Below are 18,425 nucleotides of genomic sequence, written 5' to 3'. Positions count from 1 at the left end.
CTGTTTCTCCGGCTCGAGCCACCACCAAATTACACGAAACACAGGTCATTTCCTTTAGATTAAGTTTTCGTTTTCTTTACAGAGTATTTAAGTAACGTGTAAGAGCATCTACAACCATAGAATACCCTTAGCTAAAATGTGAGTTGGTATACCATAATTAAAAATTATAGCCAACATCGTCAAAAAAGTACACTCCAACCACGCCCACCTGTTGTCTATAATTTTAGCCAACCTCCTATGGATGGCTAAATTTGTCGAACCTCTACAGGTCTGTAAGAAAATCTGTAGCAAGATTGCACATCATTTATTACCATATTGAACTGATATATTCTATTTTAACAATTTGAAATATTAATAACATACTACTTTTAAATTATAGCCAACCAAGATAGCCAATACCATTGAAGCAAAATGTGTTACAGGTTCAGCAAATTTTATATAAAGTCTTACAGGTCCAATTTAGCCAACGATTATAGCCAACGCCGTTGGAGATGCTCTAAGAAGTTATCTGTCCATGTTGAGATAATGAGATTAGTTATGATGTTGGATATATAGGATAATTCTGTAGTGATTAAGTTTTTTTTTAATTGTATACTATGTGTTTGAGTAATTGTCTAAGCTAGCAAATCAACACTTTTACAAGTAGACACTTACTTTTTATTATAATTTTTGTTCAAGGCCTTCATATAGGTGTGATATTGTGCAGAGCTTATTAGCTGCAGGTAACGCTAAGCTATTCATTTTCCTGGAAAGCAATTCAATTCATTCTTTAAATGGCATAGTTTTCGTATTCAAATCAGTTCACTATGGCACTGGCATTTCGTGTGCAGCTATATCTACTTCTATAAACTACAGTACTAAATCACTCAAACAGCTGCATCGAAGATCGCAATGTACTAAATCTTGATCGAGACTTAAGGGCATGCATATATATAAAAGTTAACACGATTTCCTAATTTATGAATATCAAGTCCGATGTCTCCTGTTTAGTTATGTGTGGTCTGTTCTATAGTCATATTATTGTTTTCATCCTCTCTAGGTTCTGTTCATAGTTCTACGGGTTTCTTGGTTATTTCCAGTTATGGTTAGTGGCCCTTTTTTGATTTATCATTCGCCAGTATAGTGGTAGTTTTTAATATTTTAATGGAAATATTAATGTACAACTTGATAGATATTCAATTTTTTAATTTATTAATCTTCTTCATCTTTTTCTACTTAAATGTAGTGAACCATTACTTGAGTTAATTATTTTATGCAATACATAAATATTTCCATTTTCAATTTTTTAATTTATTTATCTTCTTCATCTTTTCCTTTTCAGGTCTCAGGTAATTAAACTCCAAATATTTTTATGGACAATCCTCACCCTGAACAGCACCTCATCCCTTTGCCTATGAAACGAAAAAGAGGTTGCCTAATGATCTGATGTATTGTATTTATTAAATAAAAAATTCTTTTTATTTACCATGATTTCAATTTTCACTTTCAAATAACAGGTCGACCAAGGAAGGAGGAAGCTATGAAAAATTCAAATACATCTACACCTGTGTCACTTGGACAGAAAAGACCGATTGGTATGTTAACTATTATTGTATATTGTAGATGATTCCTAATTTTTCTATTGCCAAGAATTATCACATCCTAATTTATTATGTCCTAATTATCATCACAATGTTTTATAGTATATACTAATATTTATTCTAGATGATTTGTAATCTTACCCAATTATTATAATTTATCCTTCTTATAATTACCAGGTCGGCCAAGAAAGAATGTAGATGTTAAAACTTCAAGCACAACATTTGAATTGAAGGAAGATGTCCTGGTTTCAAACTCAACATCTCAACTCATGTCAACTCCTCAAAAAAGACCTGTAGGTATAACTTTACAACCACTTTCTATGTGTCAGCAAGTATCTTATAGATATCATTGTGCCTAATAGATCTCATGAGACCAAATGTATAATTATATATCAAGTTAATGGTTATTAAAGAATTCCATTTATATTAGGCCGTCCAAGAAAGGTGCATACAAATTCAATAAGTGCCAGTGAAACAATAATTAGAGGTATATTTTCACATATTTGTTCTCTACTCTTCCCTTTATTTGTAATTAGATTTTCATTTTTTTTCCCTACAATATTTTACAGGACAAGCCAGACCTCTTATCGTAAAGACAGCTACACCATGTAATAATACTTATATTCACGCAAATGGTTCATTTCATTGTTTATATTTGTGCATATACCAACTGATAGTGGTTTGTTTTCATCTTATTATTTGTATTTGTCATGTATATATTCATTTTGTAGGCCACCTTCGTCCTTTATTGCCTAGGCTGCCTTCGTTTTCATGTAATAATGTCACAAACGTAGCCGCTTCCTCACAACTAACAAACAGTGAGTATGAGATTGTAGCATTTAATATATTTTGTAATATGGATATTTCTTGCAATAATCATGTTTCGATTGCATCTTTTTGTAGGAATTGTGCATTCATCTTCTAATAGTAAGAATGATATGAGGCCACCATCATCAAATCATATAAAAAATAAACCTGGTTTAACGTTGAGTATCGATGACTTAAACGATTCAGAATCATATGAATTGGACGAAGGTAGGCATTATGTGTCATTTGACATATTATTAACATATACGAATTGCCTTTCTAAATTGATGAGATTCTTTTTTTATGGGCATACAGGTTATATTATTGATAGTGACAATGATGAGAATTACAACAGCGGTGAAGAAGCAGCTCATAATGATACAATGACAATCCTAGCACACCAAGGTACTAAATTTCTAAGATAAAAAATTAATAATGTATGTACATTCCGATTTGTGAAATGCAATGAATATTGTTATGTTCACTTTCATTTGATATCATTGTAATTATCTTAATTAGGTGTTAAAAGTCAGTATCTTAATTTAGATATGCCCAAGTACAAGTGCAAATTTTGTCAGGCTATAATGTGGATAGAGGAGAGAAATAACAAATCCATGACCGACCCTACCTTCTCAATATGTTGTGCTGGTGGTCAAATTCAGTTACCAGAGGTCAAAAAGCCTCCTCCTTATCTAGCTGGACTGCTATTTGGACAATCAAAGAAATTTCGTGATTCTATAAAAGTGTATAATGCCATGTTTTGTTATACATCTTTAGGAGGAAAAGTGGACAATCTTATAAATAAGAATGGTGGGGGTCCATTTTGTTTTCGACTAAGTTGTCAGAATCATCATAGCATTGGGAGTTTGGTACCCCTTGATGGGAGAAAACCACAATTTTGTCAGTTATACTTTTACGACACTGAGAATGAGGTTCATAATAGAATGTTTGCATTTCGTTCAAAGGATGATAAAAAAGGTATACAACGAGAAATTGTTGAGAATCTCATTAAAATGTTTGATGAAGTAAGTCCCCTAGCTCAGAAATTTCGACAAGCAAGAGATCGTTTCAAGGAACAACAACCACAAGACCTGAAGATTATTTTTAAAGAATCTAGGTCCGCTTCTGGACGTCCGAATCACATTTATCCATCTTCAGAGATTGCTGCATTAATAGTTGCAGAAAATGATCCTTCGGGTGGTGATAGAGATGTTGTTGTCCATACAAAAACTTCTGGCCCAAAAGAATAAGCTTTATACACCCGCTTTTCATGGCATTGCAGTATCCTATACTATTTCCATATGCTGAAAATGGGTTTCATAAAGGAATTAAATATAAGACTATAGATTCTAATACTAAGAAGAAGAGGAAAAATGTAACACTGAAAGAGTACCACTCCTACCAGCTTCATATACGACCAAACGAAGGTTAGTTAGTGTACATTCTGTTAATTATACATATCCTGTTGCATTGTGTTAAAATTATTAACAATGGAATTCAGCTTACATATATTGCAAATTTACTTGCAGGAATGACATTGCGATATGGTGGACGTCTCTTTCAACAATACATAGTTGATGCTTTTTCCGTTATTGAGCAAACACGTCTTCATTGGTATAGAACTCATCAAAGTACAGTCAGGGCTGATATGTATCAAAACATACGTGATCAAGTCAGAAAAGGTGATGAAAATCCTAATAGCTGTGGGAAATCATTTATTTTGCCAGCATCTTTTACTGGATCAAAAAGGTACATGAACCAAAATTTTCTTGATGCTCTTGCCATATGTCGTGCTATTGGGCATCCAGACATATTTTTAACAATGACAGCTAATTCCAAATGGCCGGAGATTCAGCAAATGCTTAATCATACTCCTGGTTTGACCGCGGATGATGCACCAGATATAGTTACTCGAGTTTTTAAGTTAAAATTAGACCAACTTTTGCATTTTATCAAGAAAAAAGGGTTTTTTGGCCGTTGTATTGGAGGTATGTGGCTTTACAAGTTTAGGAATGTTACTACAAGTTAGTATAATGCCATTTTTGATATATATAACAATCTAATATACATGATATTCCAGCATTACATGTCATAGAATTTCAAAAACGCGGCTTGCCTCATGCACACATGGTGATATGGTTACATCCCGACAATAAGCCTAAGACCATTCAACAAGTCGATGCAATGGTTTCTGCTGAGATACCAGATAAGGATCAAGATCGTGATGGCTACAATGCTGTAAAACAATTCATGATTCACGGACCATGTGGCACAATTAACAACACATCTCCGTGTATGGATACTGAACGTAAGGTTTGTACACGGCATTTTCCGAAAAGGTAATTGTTATATGGATATATGTTCTTCATTCTTATATTGCACTCACTTTGCTTATTATTACCATCTTTTGCATGTCTTGCTTGCAGTAAACTACAATTTCATTATATTTTATATGTTTCTATTTATTTCATGTTTAATTTGCATTAGATTGAATCTTGACACTATTTGCTAAATATCTAAAATGCGCTACATGTAAATTTCATAAGGTATGCTTCAGAGACAACCTTTGATGATAGTGGATTTCCAGTGTATAGACGACGCAAAACAAATCATACTGTTCAAAAGAATAATGTTGACTTAGACAATCAATGGGTGGTGCCGTATAACAGAGAATTGTTACTCATGTTCCAGTGTCATATCAATGTAGAAATCTGCAATCACTCAAGAAGTTTAAAGTACCTTTTCAAATATTGCATGAAAGGACACGATCGAGCAACCATGCTATTGGTTAGAGCTAAAAATACAGTGCATGAAAGTACTCGGCAATCAGACACTACTAAAGTTGCTCCTATTAATGAAATCAAACAATATTTAGATGGTCGGTATGTGTGCGCTTCGGAAGCAATCTGGCGAATATATGGATTTCATATACACCTCAGAAGTCCATCTGTTGAACGACTGCCAATTCATTTAGAGGATATGCAGACTATCACTTTCAACAGTAATGAATTGTTAACAAATGTTGCAAAACGTGCTTCTTTTCGACTTAGTAAGCTCCAAGCATGGTTTCAAGCTAACCGAGAATATCCTTGGGCACGAGATCTCTACTATCAAGAGTTTCCTGGTTCTTTTGTGTGGGATGCTAATTCAACCAGATGGACACCTAGAAAACAAGATTTTGTTGTTGGCAGGATGAACTCCACATATGCATCTTCGGGAGATTTATTCTACTTAAGAATGATACTCACTAGAGTCAAAGGAGCAATGTCTTTTAGGGACCTTCGAACTGTCAATGGACAAGTATATAAAACTTTTAAAGACACATGCAATGCTTTGGGACTTTTAGAAAATGACATGGAGTGGCACGAGGCAATAAAGGAAAATGCCCACCACGCTACTGCGTCACAGTTGCGTCAACTTTTTGTGCATATTATCGTGAACTGCGAGGTCAGCAACCCAGCAAAGCTCTGGAATGATCATATCAAAGATTTTTCAGATGATATACTTTGGAAGCGGCGCCATATTTCTAAAAACAATGAGCTGACATTGTCTGAAGAGGAAATACAATTTTGGGCTCTTTCAGGTTAGTGTTTTAAACACTGAATACATTATCACTGTTTCATTAATTTAAATCTAATAGCACATGAAAAACTCTTATTACTTCCAATATTAAATTACTCGCAGAACTTGAGCAAATATTGAATTGCATCGGGAAGTCTCTACGGAGTTATTCAGATATGCCATTCCCTCCCGCTGAATTTCTATGCGGAATTTCAAACACTCTTATTGCGGAGGAAAGAAGTTATGATATTCAGACCATGATAGCCGAACACCAACAGTTGCACTCAACTTTAAATAGAGATCAGACGGTAGTATACAATTCTATAATTGAATCTGTTCATAACAAAAGTGGGAAGTTTTTTTTTGTACATGGGAGCGGTGGATGTGGAAAGACCTTCCTTTGGCGAACAATAATTTCAAAATTGAGATCTGAAAGAAAAATTGTTTTACCCGTTGCATCCTCTGGAATTGCAGCCGTGCTAATGCCAGGAGGTAGAACTGCTCATTCGAGATTTAAAATACCATTAGATGTAGATGAACATTCAAGTTGTGGTGTGAAAATGGGAACCGATATAGCTGAGTTATTACAGAATACAGATCTAATTATTTGGGATGAGGCTCCAATGCAAAAGAAGTATGCATTCGAGGCACTAGACCGAGCTCTTAGAGATATACGTGGCAACATTTCAGAAGACAACAGGCTGAAGTCATTTGGTGGTATTACCGTAGTTCTTGCAGGTGATTTTAGACAGATCTTACCCGTTGTAGAGAAGGGAAATAGGCATGACATTGTTAGCGCTTGCGTAAACCGGTCTTATTTATGGGATCAAGTTACATTTTACACTCTTAAACAAAACATGAGGCTCAAAAGAGGTAATACTGAACAGCTTAACAATGATATTGATGAATTCAGTAAGTGGGTGCTAGACATTGGCGAGGGACGCCTTTCATTTATCAGTGATGATGATCCAAACAAGGATCCAGAAGTTGTAATTCCGCAAAAGTTTGTTATCCCCTGCACAAATAACCCTCTATCTGATATTGTTGACATTGTATACCCAAATATTGAATGTAATTTCAAAGATCATCGATATTTACGGGATAGGGCAATTCTTGCTCCAACTAATAAGGTAGTTGATGAACTTAATGAGAACATCATGGATCGTATACCAGGTGAGGAACAAGTGTACTTGAGTGTTAATAGTATTGATGAAGGCCCGGTAAATGAGACAGAACTGAATTCGGCTTTTCCAGAAGAATTTTTGAACTCAATCGACATGTCTGGACTTCCCAAGCACAAGCTAAAACTCAAACCTGGTGTCGTGGTCATGCTGACAAGGAACATTAATCAGGCTTTTGGATTGTGTAATGGCACACGTATGGTGGTTAAAAAAATGTTTAAATGGACAGTTGAATGTGAGATCATCACCGGAAGTCATTCTGGAAGTAGACATATAATTCCAAGGATGATAACTACACCTTGCGACAACAACTCTAAATGGCCTTTCATATTCAAAAGGAAACAGTTTCCTCTACAGGTCTGTTTTGCAATGACGATTAACAAGAGTCAGGGGCAATCAATGGAGAAAGTCGGTCTATATCTTCCAAATCCTATTTTCTGTCATGGCCAACTTTATGTTGCTATTTCACGTGTCACTTCTCCAGAAGGCCTGCATATCATGTTGGGAGATGGAATAAACTACACAAAAAATATTGTATATGAAGAAGTCTTTTACAACTTACCTACAGAATAGAATTCTGTCAACATACTATTACTGTGAGTACAATTTTTAAGTAATTGTCTTCCTACGATATAATATATTTACTTTGTTTTTAAAGTGTTTTTCTTTTGCAAATTCTGATCAAGATGGATCAATTTTTATGGCTGTTTTCTTTACTTTATATTGATTTCTGCCGTAACAAAGTCTAACAACAATTGCAGGTGTTTGGTCCGATGACAGTAGCATGCAATTGATACCATTTTCTCTATGTCCAAAGTATACTTTTTGCTAGCACGAATTTCTATCATTGCCCCTAGGAATTGGATATCAAAGCTAGAGGCCATATTAGATTCCCAGGTACTATTTGATATTTAAATTGTTTTACTTTTTTATGCCATAAGCTATGGAAATATTCGTGTTTGTATATAAAGAAAACAAATATTTTTCCAAGTGCAAACTTGCAAGGTTCCAACCAAAAATATTAGGTAAAAAAACCCCTCTTCACCATACAAAGTACCTGCTGCTAATTGGAGAGGTACCATTTTCTGTATTATTTCTCTCTATTATTTCTCCACAATATCCTCAATTGCAGGTATTCAACACTTAAAAATCTGATTTTGATATATGTACATTACACCTTATATAATTTTGTACTCTAATTTTGAGCATGACAAAGCTGTGGTATTTTAATATCTGCAAGTACAACCTTCCTGCCCTTGCATGCCGCATTTTCCTATACTGTCTCCCAATACACAGAGGAAATCCTCACTAGGAGAAGTCAGAATAGTTGATCACATACCAATTTGAATTTTGATTTTCAGCATCACAAAGCTTAAGATTTACGGAGCTGCAAGTACAAATTTTTTAGCATTGCATAAGCTGCTGCTATGGAACAAGAGCATCACGAAGGTCATAGATTCCAGAATATGCAAGCACAAACTTTCTTCACTTCAAAATGTTTGCTTGGCCTTTGCTATATACTTTTGTAATACTTTGAATTTCAGAGATATTATGCTCACTTATTCAAAAGGACATAATGGACATGGGGATTACTGTATTTTAACTGATCTCATAAGATTGAAAGATATGGGCATATGCTGAATGTCTTTTCCAAATTGGTCATTGGTATCCTGCATGCCTGAAATCTAACTTACAGTACAACTATTCTGATAGTGTTTTCTCACCATACTTTAAGCAAAATCATATTAGGCCCTTCCGAGTCATGCATCAAAATGAGCAGGCTCACTTAACGCTTTAGTCAATACAGTTGAAAATTACTCAATTTATTCTAAAAGTAATGAAGAATTTATTTTATAAAATCTATACAGGGTCACAAGCTTCAAAAATGTGAAAATTAATTTTTTCCTATTCTAAAAAATTTTATGTGCGAAATGCCAACAAAAGCAACTCCTACAGTAATAATTATATAAATATTAATTCTTTCTGCCTAACAAAATCTAAATATAATAACTTAACATATATATATTTAAAAGGAAAATATTAATATAATTTTATTAACTTAAAACCTGCAATTACTACTATATATAACAAGTAGAAATAATGATATAATGAAAATTATAATTCAACTAACGGAACAAAAATATTATATAATACAAATTTTACTATACATAAATATTAACACACATTCAATCTAAAACAAATTTTTAGAAAATAATAATCGCCACAGGCATTAATAATTTAATGACAACAAATTTATTTAATAGATTAAATAATAATCTACCAATATTCACATATATATCATACATATTAAATTATTTACAAATTAAATTTAAAATCAATCTCAACAAAAAATTGTACTTAATTTCTATTTACCAAGAGTTACAACTATAGATGACCAACAAATGCAACTGTCCTGCGAGAACTGAACCAGTTATAAACAGAAGTGTTTCAACAGAAGTGTTCCAATGATTATTTATTTGCAAAACTTTATCTCTTTCCTCAAAGTCCAAACACAAATAGAGTTTCAAATTACAAAACAATTTCAATCCAATCCTAAATATGTAAACGTAATCTATAAATTATATTTATATCAGAATATTATTTTTCATCTACTATATACACACAAGAAAGTCTTCCGTTCTCCAAATCAACTTATCTCTCCGACCTTCACAAACCTTCTGATGGATACCTCAAGATTCGATCGTATCACTGACTTGACAAGCAACAGAACAAACTGGAAGATTAAGGTTCGACTTAGACGACTCTGGAAGAGCATCAATACAAGTACAGACACTTTCAAAGGTTATAATATGATACTGCTTGATGATGATGTAAGTCCTTTCACTTAACATATACTCTTCTTATAATTTAAAAAAATCTCACGGCCTATTCTAATCCTGCTTACTATTTTATATTACACTCTTATGTTTATCAAACTTACTTTTTAATCCGCCTTATTCTCTTGACACAAACCCATGATAATAGTAAGCTACACATACCTATATGCAAAGCAGGTCTACCACTTTCCTCTACGTTCATGGCTTTGTGAAGAAAGTCTGAAATACACACACTACTTGGATGAGTAAACAGAAACAAACTACAGACCACAAGTGACAAATCTTTTCAATGCTAAACTTTAATGACGGAAACTAAACTCCTAATGCAAAGTTGATATGCGGAATATTTTACCATATGCTAAACTATTTTCAACTGTTGTTATATGCACTCTTACATGTATGGTACTTTGAGATTGGTTGTATATCTCAGCACCCAACTGGCCAGTTTCTCTAACACTTTACCTTTAGTCATATATAGGCCTATCTCCCCTGACTTCAACCAATTTCTTGACCAATTTAATATCTACATGCGGTGAGATTTTTTGGCTTCCTCTCGGTTTCCTACCAGAGCCTATGCTTTTACAATTCACATATTACATTTGTCCTCATCAGCTGATGCGTATTCCTATCTATTTTTGCTTTATCATCTTTGTCAATAAAATAACTATATACACACATGTTATGTAGTTTCTAATCAATTCAAATAATTTAAATTATTTGAGCATGTTTCTATTTTGCAGAAAACACATATTCATGCTTTCGCCGGACTGGATTTTGTCAATGGGATCGACGAAGTTCCTGAAGAGGGAAAGGTTTACATCATATCAGAATTTAATGTTGATGATGCAACTTATTCTTATTCAGCTGTTAGTAACAAAAAAGAAATATATTTTCTTAAACGCACAAACATGACACTGATCGAGGAGGATGACGGAATGATTCCAGAATATAAGTTTGAGTTGGTCGCTTTCAACGCTCTCAAAAGCAGAGTTGGAGACACCAAGATCTTGACAGGTACTCAACTAGACATATAAATATTTCTATACAATTAACAAAACACACTGCTAACCTCCTATTATCATTGACCTCTCATTACCAGATCTTATGGGGTTAGTTGAAAATATACTTCCGATGCAAAGCCGCAACACATCCACGGGCCCAAAAGACATATTACTGTTTGACATTACAGACGGGAGGTAAACTCTTCAGTCCATACAACATCCAATATTCACAAAAGTTTGTCATTAACATAATTAAATATGATTTTTGGCAGTGAAAGGATAAAGGTAACAGTTTGGGCGGAACAGGCACATAAATTAAAGGAGGAACTAGATAAAAGGGAAGACGAGGATAAAATCATTATTCTTACGAGTTGTAGCATAACAGAGTATCGTAGTAAGTATCTATTACAATCCCCACATCATTCGAAATACTGTGCTAATTTAATAATTTAACATAACAAATACCTAATGCCAACCATCTTCTTCTTATAGAACAACTGCAAGCAAGCTCACTCTCCCCCACAAAATTCTATATCAATCTAGATTATGATGCAGTGCACAATCTACAATACAAGTAAGTAATATTCTTCAAATTTCAATATCACAATTCTTATAGAATTCAAATATATGCTGATTCCTGACTACTTTTTTGTGTCCCTACGTGACTTAATATTATTTCATTCTCTACTATCAAAACAGGCTAAATGCTATAAATGGACCCATTACTGTGGATCATAATGCTTCAGTGACTGAGTCTTTGGACAAGACGATACAAACATATAATCTGAAGCAAATTACCGACCTTAGACATTCAGATATGCAAAACGTATGTAAATAGTATCTTATTTTATCATCACCTAAAAGCATCTTATATACTCCAATTAACAACCTTTTTCAAACAATGTTGTAGCTGGAGGTGATATGTCATGTATCCGTCACTAGCATCGATGCACAGTCTAGATGGTGGTTTTATAGTTGTGACGCATGCCCGAAGGAACTCTCTTTCATCGACAATAACTACAAGTGCGAGGAATGTGGCAAAACTGTATTCTACCCTGACAAGAGGTATCATGTTTAATACATAATATATCTGGCATAATACATACAAATCGTAAACACATATTACATATATTATTGCAGGTTCAAGGTCTCTATGTACGTTACTGATCCCACTGATACAATTCAAGTGTTTATGTTCGATCGTGAGGTCAGACGTTTAGTTTCAGCCACTGTAAACGGTTTAATTGGTCAAAATATTAAAGTAAATACAAATTACACACTTATTACAATATACTCTATAATATCCATAAAGCTATAATACAAACAAGATTTTTTTAAGATTTTCATTATCTTCCTTACAGGAAGGAAAGGGAGACCAACTCCCGGAAAAATTGCTCAACATCGTTGGGACAAGACTTACTCTCACTTTATCCCTAAATGCTAAAAACTTAGTTGATGGCAATTCGGTCTATTTTGCTTCAGATGTAGTCAAGGTGGTTGCAACTTCTGAAAATGCATCAAGTGAACACACTTCTGAACAAAATACTATGGTAAGTGCTCTCAAAATTTGTATTCAAACTACTTAATGTCAAATAACTTATTATAGCTATTAATCGCAATATCGGATCATCTGAATTATTTTTGCAGGTTCCAGCTTCCGATCTCAACGGTCATGTTGTTGATACCCCGACGGAGATAAAACCACCACCAATCAAACGTGTACACAACAAACACGACGGGCCTAACAAAAAGAATAAATCTTAAACACTGTTGGATATCATCCTTCTTCCACATGCATGTTTCGTTTTCAATTTATTATTTTTGAACTATATTTTTACTCCATGGTGAACCTTATATGGTTATTGCAATTATAGATATTGGACTATTTATGCTCAAAAATTTCTTCTCAAATTAATCTGGATAGTGTGACTAACATTTCCCACACCAATAACAAAATACTGAAACATTCGTATATCTAATAATTAATAATAAATTGAATATAAAACATACGGTGCGTAGCACGGGTAAAATACTAGTACTGCATATAAATAGCACAACTCCAAGCCCAATCGATTTACAAACAATAATTAACAGGCTTGCGATATGTTGGGTGTTCCAAAAATTTGGAAATGGAATATCACGGTATGGATTGAATATCATAGAAGGGTTCGCGGGAGCCTTTCTCGTTTATAATTCAGGATCACATTGGTCATTATAAGCCTGAATCTTTTAATTGGTCCGGGTCCGTCGGTCCAAGATTAAGTCCGGTCCATAATCACAAAAAATATTGAGTTCATAGCCCGGTCTCATTTAAATCTGGAAAAAACTTGTACCGATAAATATTGAGTTTATATTTATATAAAATATAATTTTTATAATGTCCTCCTTCATTTACATATTTAAAGATGAAGAACTAAAAGTTTTCTTATTTAAGTCAAAAAAGATTAAAAAAATATAAATATTTGAATAATAATGATCGATATTTTGAATTAAATAAACAGATTTTTAATTCTTATATCAATAAATCAAAACTCATATAATTATAAATTATTTTTATATGAAAAAAAATAAGATATGCAGTTAGTTATAACTTGGGGCCGTTTGAGTGAGTTTAAAATAAGTGCTTCTTGATTAAAATAAAAAAGTGAAGTAGAAGTTAGAAGTTAGTTAAGACTTATAAGTGATTAAAGGGTTTGGAAAAAAGCAGAAGTCATGAAACAAAAGTTAGGAATCGTAGCTTTTTAGAAGTGCTTCTCGATTTTTTACACAAACGGTACGAATAAGTGCTTCTAACTTAAAAGTCCAGAAGCGGGGCTTTATATGATACCAAAATAATTTTTTTCAAAATAGATAAATATGTGTGTGTCAAGCAATCAATATAAAACTGGTCTGGTCCAAAAATCGATGTGCAACAAATTTATTAGTTAATTTCTGGTACATAATTTAAAATGTAAAAATTAGTGACTTATTTTAAAATGTAATTCTATTCTGTGTTTCATAGAAGCTTTTGAAACATTAAACTCATCTTATTGATATTTCAAATGATTAACAAAAGATGCAGTAAACTGATTTTTTAAATGAATCTAATCAAGATTAGTCAAGGATCCTTGGTTTAACACGTATGTTTCCACACATTTCAGAAAAGCAAGTGCAGAATTTGTAGTTTGCGATGGCATAAGAGTTGCTTCTGCTTCAGTCTCATACACCACTATTACATCCACTAAGGTCTCTGAGTCCGTGATGGCTGAAAGCTGAAAAGATGTTTTGTATGAGGTAAATCCATGATTCAGATGACCCCCTTCTATTACTTGTAATGCAATCAAATGCAGAGACTCATCAAGTTCAACAATCTTTTCCTTCTGATCACTTAATTTCTTCACATCTAAATCCACAGTGAGCTCAGAACTTTACTCAGCAGCATGATCAAGAAAGATAAATTTAATCTAATGCACAAGTTGAAAAAATTAAAGAAAATAAGTAGACTAACCAGAGCCGAACTTGAACAGGAACACAGTACCAATGCCACCATCTCCTTCAAGAATTTGCGCCTCTTTAACTGAATTGGGGATAATTTTTGGAAGCGCAAAGCATAAATCTTTGGCCAAAGTTCCCCATAAAATTTTGATCCCAACGCCAACTTTTGCTTGGGCTTTTAATTCTTTCATAGTCTCTTCCGAAAACCTCCCTAGTTACTATATCAATATATACTTCAATACAGTTTCTTCGTCCATAATTATATGGGTGAGGGAAAGTGATTGAATGGCATCTTTGTTTGTCAGCATATGGTTGAGATAGCATAAAAGATTGTTCTCTTTCCTGTCCGTTTTTAGCTACTATTATTGTATTTTTTTAGGACAGCATTTTAACTTAAGTTAGTAACTAAACATTATATTAACCACAGATATCTAACATAAACTTGGTAACTTGAAAAATTAATTAAAAGTGTTAGAATGTAAAACAGAGTTGTTTCTTGTTTGGCCTCAACCAAACAACTTAAATTTCACATATATAACATGCTGAATTTGCAGGAATCATATTAGTGGGAAGAAGGCATGTGGTGCTTTTTTACATGCTACACAAAGCTCCAAGATTCAACTGTGGAACGAGACGGTAGTGCAGGTAGCAGAGACTCATACAGAGTAATATACTTCTATTGATTCACTTGCCAATTGCAATGACTATGTTACATAAAGAATAATGTCATCATTAACCCTAAATATCCTGGTATAAAAGAAGGATTCAGGTTACAAATAGAACTTGGTACTCATCTTCCATGAGGATGCACTCATATTGTAGATCATCATCTGTACTGGAGTCTCTCCCTCAATCATATTTAAACTGTTGTCATGTTGAGCTGAAGTATAAAGCTTAACTAGTGGAATTATGAGCTGAATGCAAAATGAGGGCCCATTTTTTTTACTTCCTTCAACGCACATGTCTAACTTTTCTCAGCCCAAGTCCATGTTTATCTACCGTAGGTGGGATTTGGGAAGTGGGCAAAAAATCACTCCCTTTGGAGCTGCTCTTAAGCGACCTTGGAGGATATCTCAGTAAATCTATCCTCCTGGCATTTTTTCCTCTAGTTGTCAACTTCTGTCTGGTGCGCTATTTATTGGTTGTTAAGATACTGGCTAAGCCTCTAAGCTCAAATTATTGAAAGTACTGAGAGTAGTTTTGTGATTAAAAGTAGTTGTGCATAAAAGAAATATTTACATTTTTAAAGGTTGATTCAAATAGTTTGTGCAGTAGAGGTGATTGATGCATATAAGGATAAATTACCTCTACCTACGAGGTGAGACATTAATTAATTAAGGTTTAAGCAGAAATACAGGTAAGTACCAGATCCCCAACTACATAATAGCAGAGTATTCAATATTTTAGCGTGTTGATAGAAGCTAATACACTTGTTTTAGCCAACTAGTATGATCACACAATTCTTGATGCCGAGTTGAAAGCTCCCTTTATCACTTGCATGTTATGGATTTAATAAAGTCCCTACAGCTGCACTGCACAAAGACTCCTTCAGTCCTACTTATCCGCTAATCAAAACATTTATTTTCTTCTTCTTTTTTTAATAAGCTAGAGTTTGCTTCTAATAGCTAATCCTCTATACCAGAATTAACCCGCTTCTTTTGGCACACGATTACTCATTTTACAGTTAAAACACATTCTTGGCTTGTCCACAAAAGCAAGATATGACCAAGACAACCCCGGTTGAAGAGTATTAGCATTACTAGCCACTTCTGATGTGGCTTGTTCTTGCTTTGACAATTCTCCGCCGCCAGGTTATATCTAACAGTTTCAGTATAAGCTTAAAGCACCCTTGTACCTCATTAAAGATTAATCTCATACATTTAGGCAATTAGGAACTTAATATTACCAATAGAATTGTACCATATCCACAATTTTGAGAAAACAACCACCTGGTTTACTAAAATTGCAAAATATCAAGTTTTCATTTCTGCAAAAAGAGAAGTTATATGTTGTCATACGATTCTTCTTCAGTGTAAAACATAAAAATTCCCGAACAACATTCAAACTGAAATTGTCCGATTGGTGCTTGTATATATTGAAAAAAGATCATTTGTAGGACTTAAGAGTAGCTCCGCAGTAAGTACATACAATAGCTTTCCAAGATTCCCAGTAAAGAGGGATGTTACAAAATCTTGTGGAGACTTGCATGTCTGCAACTTTTGCACCACTACCGCACCTTGAACATGTTCCTGCCACCGGTTTCGCCCTCCTCATCATCCTCCTCTGATCCACCAAAAAGCAAAAACACGCCATCCAAATGCGAATGTCGATTGATCCTCTTCTGATCTTTCTTGTATCCTTTTTTTTTTTTTGGCCTAGATGATCGGTAGAGTCCTTATGTTTTTGTTGGAGAGTTGGAGTGATGCTGGTGTTGTTTATATAGTGGGTTTGTGAAATGTCGAAACTTAACAATAACTCTCTATGTACATACGTGGGATGGGAGTTAAGTGTGAATCGTTGGATAGATGCCACTTGTTGGGGCATATTAATTAAGTACAACGATCCCCCACTTGATACAGATAACTGAATGGACTCATTATGCAAGGCTGAAGAGATCAAATAACACAGTTTCACCGTCTTCTGTGATCTCTGAGTTATCAAAATTGTTGACACGTTGACACAATGAACGAATGAATGAACTCCGTCATGTTTGGTCAAGCTTTTTTTTTTCCCAATGGTTGTTTGGCCAATCATTTTGAATGTAAGGAAGGACAATTTTTTATTTTTTTTTTGATAAAATTACTTGCAGATAAATGAAATGCATCGAAATAAATTTCCATCTATGGTTTGAGGCTTAGGGGCCATTTGAAAACTTTTGAATGCGGTTGCTGAATTGATTGAAAACTGAATCGCTCGGTTGTTAAGCTCATTTGATAAACTATTATATGATCTGATTGATTCTTGAAACTTGCTGAAAGCTCATTTGATAAACTATTATATGATCTGATTGAATCTTGAAACTTGCTGAAACATTTATGTTTCAAGTAGTAACTATGAGAATATTTACGGACACTTGACTACTGCAATACATTATACATATTTTATAATCAATACTTTTTATTAATAAGCGAAATCACGTCTCGGTGGAACATCAGTGCCAAAAGTACCAATATTTGGTCACTTTCGTATTGATTAGAATTTTATAGTTATTATTATACTATTATTAAAGACTTCTATATAGAATAAAGTTTTATTATTAAAGATTTCAATATTCATTAGGACAATAAAAGACTTTTGTATTGATTAGAATATTATTATTAAAGATTTCAATATTGATTAGGACAATGTTATATAAATTTTATATTTAATAACTATAATCAATATAGATTATGAAAAGATTTTCATATTGTTAGGGTTTTATATTATTAGGATATTATAGTTATTATTATCCATTTTTAGGATTTTATAATTATTATTCTACAATTATGAAAAGACTTATATATTAATTCGGATTTTATTATTAAAAATTTCAATATTGGTTAAGATTTTATAATAATTATTATTATACTACTATAAAAAGACTTCTACAGTGTTTAAGATTTTGTAATATAACATTTATCCTATTCGCACAGTTAAATCGCTAACAATTTAACTTATGAAACAGTTCTACAAAATTCATATCAGAATTTGGCTATCATCATATTAGTTTATAATTAACAATTATTACTATTATCAAAAAACTTCTATATTTGTCAGGATTCTGTATTATAACAATTATCTCACTAATAAAAATATATTACCAACAAAATTATTTGTTTTAATTTTTTAAAGCTCAAATAATTTAATATACGGAACAACTCTGTAACTCTTTTATCATGTTTCAGAGTTCAAACAAATAAAGAGTTGATATTAATATTAATATAATATCCATATATAGGTTTTATCGATAAGCGGAATCAATATCATCAAAATACTAAATATCAA

At 33.3% G+C, this 18,425-nt stretch overlaps 4 protein-coding genes across 4 annotated transcripts; 2 read left to right on the top strand and 2 right to left on the bottom strand.

Moving 5' to 3' along the window:
• Positions 1-241: 241 nt before the first annotated feature.
• On the top strand, positions 242-2,522 carry LOC108210701 (uncharacterized). Its single transcript, XM_064089800.1, has 9 exons — positions 242-268; positions 1,040-1,084; positions 1,322-1,328; positions 1,497-1,574; positions 1,758-1,877; positions 2,011-2,067; positions 2,150-2,215; positions 2,312-2,370; positions 2,484-2,522. Exons 1-9 carry the CDS (start codon positions 242-244, stop codon positions 2,520-2,522), a joined length of 498 nt encoding a protein of 165 aa, XP_063945870.1.
• A 1,992-nt stretch (positions 2,523-4,514) lies between these two features.
• Positions 4,515-12,731, top strand: LOC108212263 (uncharacterized). The gene is made up of 10 exons (XM_064089799.1): positions 4,515-4,726; positions 4,934-5,970; positions 6,072-7,486; positions 10,707-10,980; positions 11,066-11,162; positions 11,667-11,793; positions 11,878-12,032; positions 12,108-12,174; positions 12,329-12,517; positions 12,615-12,731. The coding sequence occupies exons 1-10, from the start codon at positions 4,515-4,517 to the stop codon at positions 12,729-12,731; spliced, it is 3,690 nt and encodes a 1,229-aa protein (XP_063945869.1).
• A 1,319-nt stretch (positions 12,732-14,050) lies between these two features.
• On the bottom strand, positions 14,051-14,632 carry LOC108213965 (phytohormone-binding protein). Its single transcript, XM_017385743.2, has 2 exons — positions 14,455-14,632; positions 14,051-14,349 (listed from the first exon to the last, which is right to left on the bottom strand). The coding sequence occupies exons 1-2, from the start codon at positions 14,630-14,632 to the stop codon at positions 14,051-14,053; spliced, it is 477 nt and encodes a 158-aa protein (XP_017241232.1).
• A 1,842-nt stretch (positions 14,633-16,474) lies between these two features.
• LOC108213637 (uncharacterized) lies at positions 16,475-17,015 on the bottom strand. Its single transcript, XM_017385440.2, has one exon. It carries the CDS (start codon positions 16,983-16,985, stop codon positions 16,548-16,550), a length of 438 nt encoding a protein of 145 aa, XP_017240929.1. The 5' UTR covers positions 16,986-17,015; the 3' UTR covers positions 16,475-16,547.
• Positions 17,016-18,425: the final 1,410 nt, after the last annotated feature.

The sequence above is a fragment of the Daucus carota genome, chromosome 3 (assembly GCF_001625215.2).
Source record: "Daucus carota subsp. sativus chromosome 3, DH1 v3.0, whole genome shotgun sequence".
Taxonomy (NCBI): domain Eukaryota; kingdom Viridiplantae; phylum Streptophyta; class Magnoliopsida; order Apiales; family Apiaceae; genus Daucus; species Daucus carota.
Note: the sequence above shows the minus strand (reverse complement) of the source record. Positions and strands in the feature narration are given on the sequence as shown.

What these genes read in the sequence shown, in the direction of transcription:
- LOC108212263 (XM_064089799.1), top strand. Translation starts at nt 4,515, where the DNA reads ATGGTGATATGGTTACATCCCGACAATAAGCCTAAGACCATTCAACAA. An exon ending in ACAATTTTGGGCTCTTTCAG is followed by an intron (nt 5,971 to 6,071) that starts GTTAGTGTTTTA and finishes AATTACTCGCAG; the next exon opens with AACTTGAGCAAATATTGAAT. An exon ending in TTTGACATTACAGACGGGAG is followed by an intron (nt 11,163 to 11,666) that starts GTAAACTCTTCA and finishes CTATCAAAACAG; the next exon opens with GCTAAATGCTATAAATGGAC.
- LOC108210701 (XM_064089800.1), top strand. Translation starts at nt 242, where the DNA reads ATGGCTAAATTTGTCGAACCTCTACAG. An exon ending in TGGACAGAAAAGACCGATTG is followed by an intron (nt 1,575 to 1,757) that starts GTATGTTAACTA and finishes TATAATTACCAG; the next exon opens with GTCGGCCAAGAAAGAATGTA. An exon ending in CATGTAATAATGTCACAAAC is followed by an intron (nt 2,371 to 2,483) that starts GTAGCCGCTTCC and finishes ATCTTTTTGTAG; the next exon opens with GAATTGTGCATTCATCTTCT.
- LOC108213637 (XM_017385440.2), bottom strand. Translation starts at nt 16,985, where the DNA reads ATGCCCCAACAAGTGGCATCTATCCAACGATTCACACTTAACTCCCAT.
- LOC108213965 (XM_017385743.2), bottom strand. Translation starts at nt 14,632, where the DNA reads ATGAAAGAATTAAAAGCCCAAGCAAAAGTTGGCGTTGGGATCAAAATT. An exon ending in CCTGTTCAAGTTCGGCTCTG is followed by an intron (nt 14,350 to 14,454) that starts GTTAGTCTACTT and finishes CTGTGGATTTAG; the next exon opens with ATGTGAAGAAATTAAGTGAT.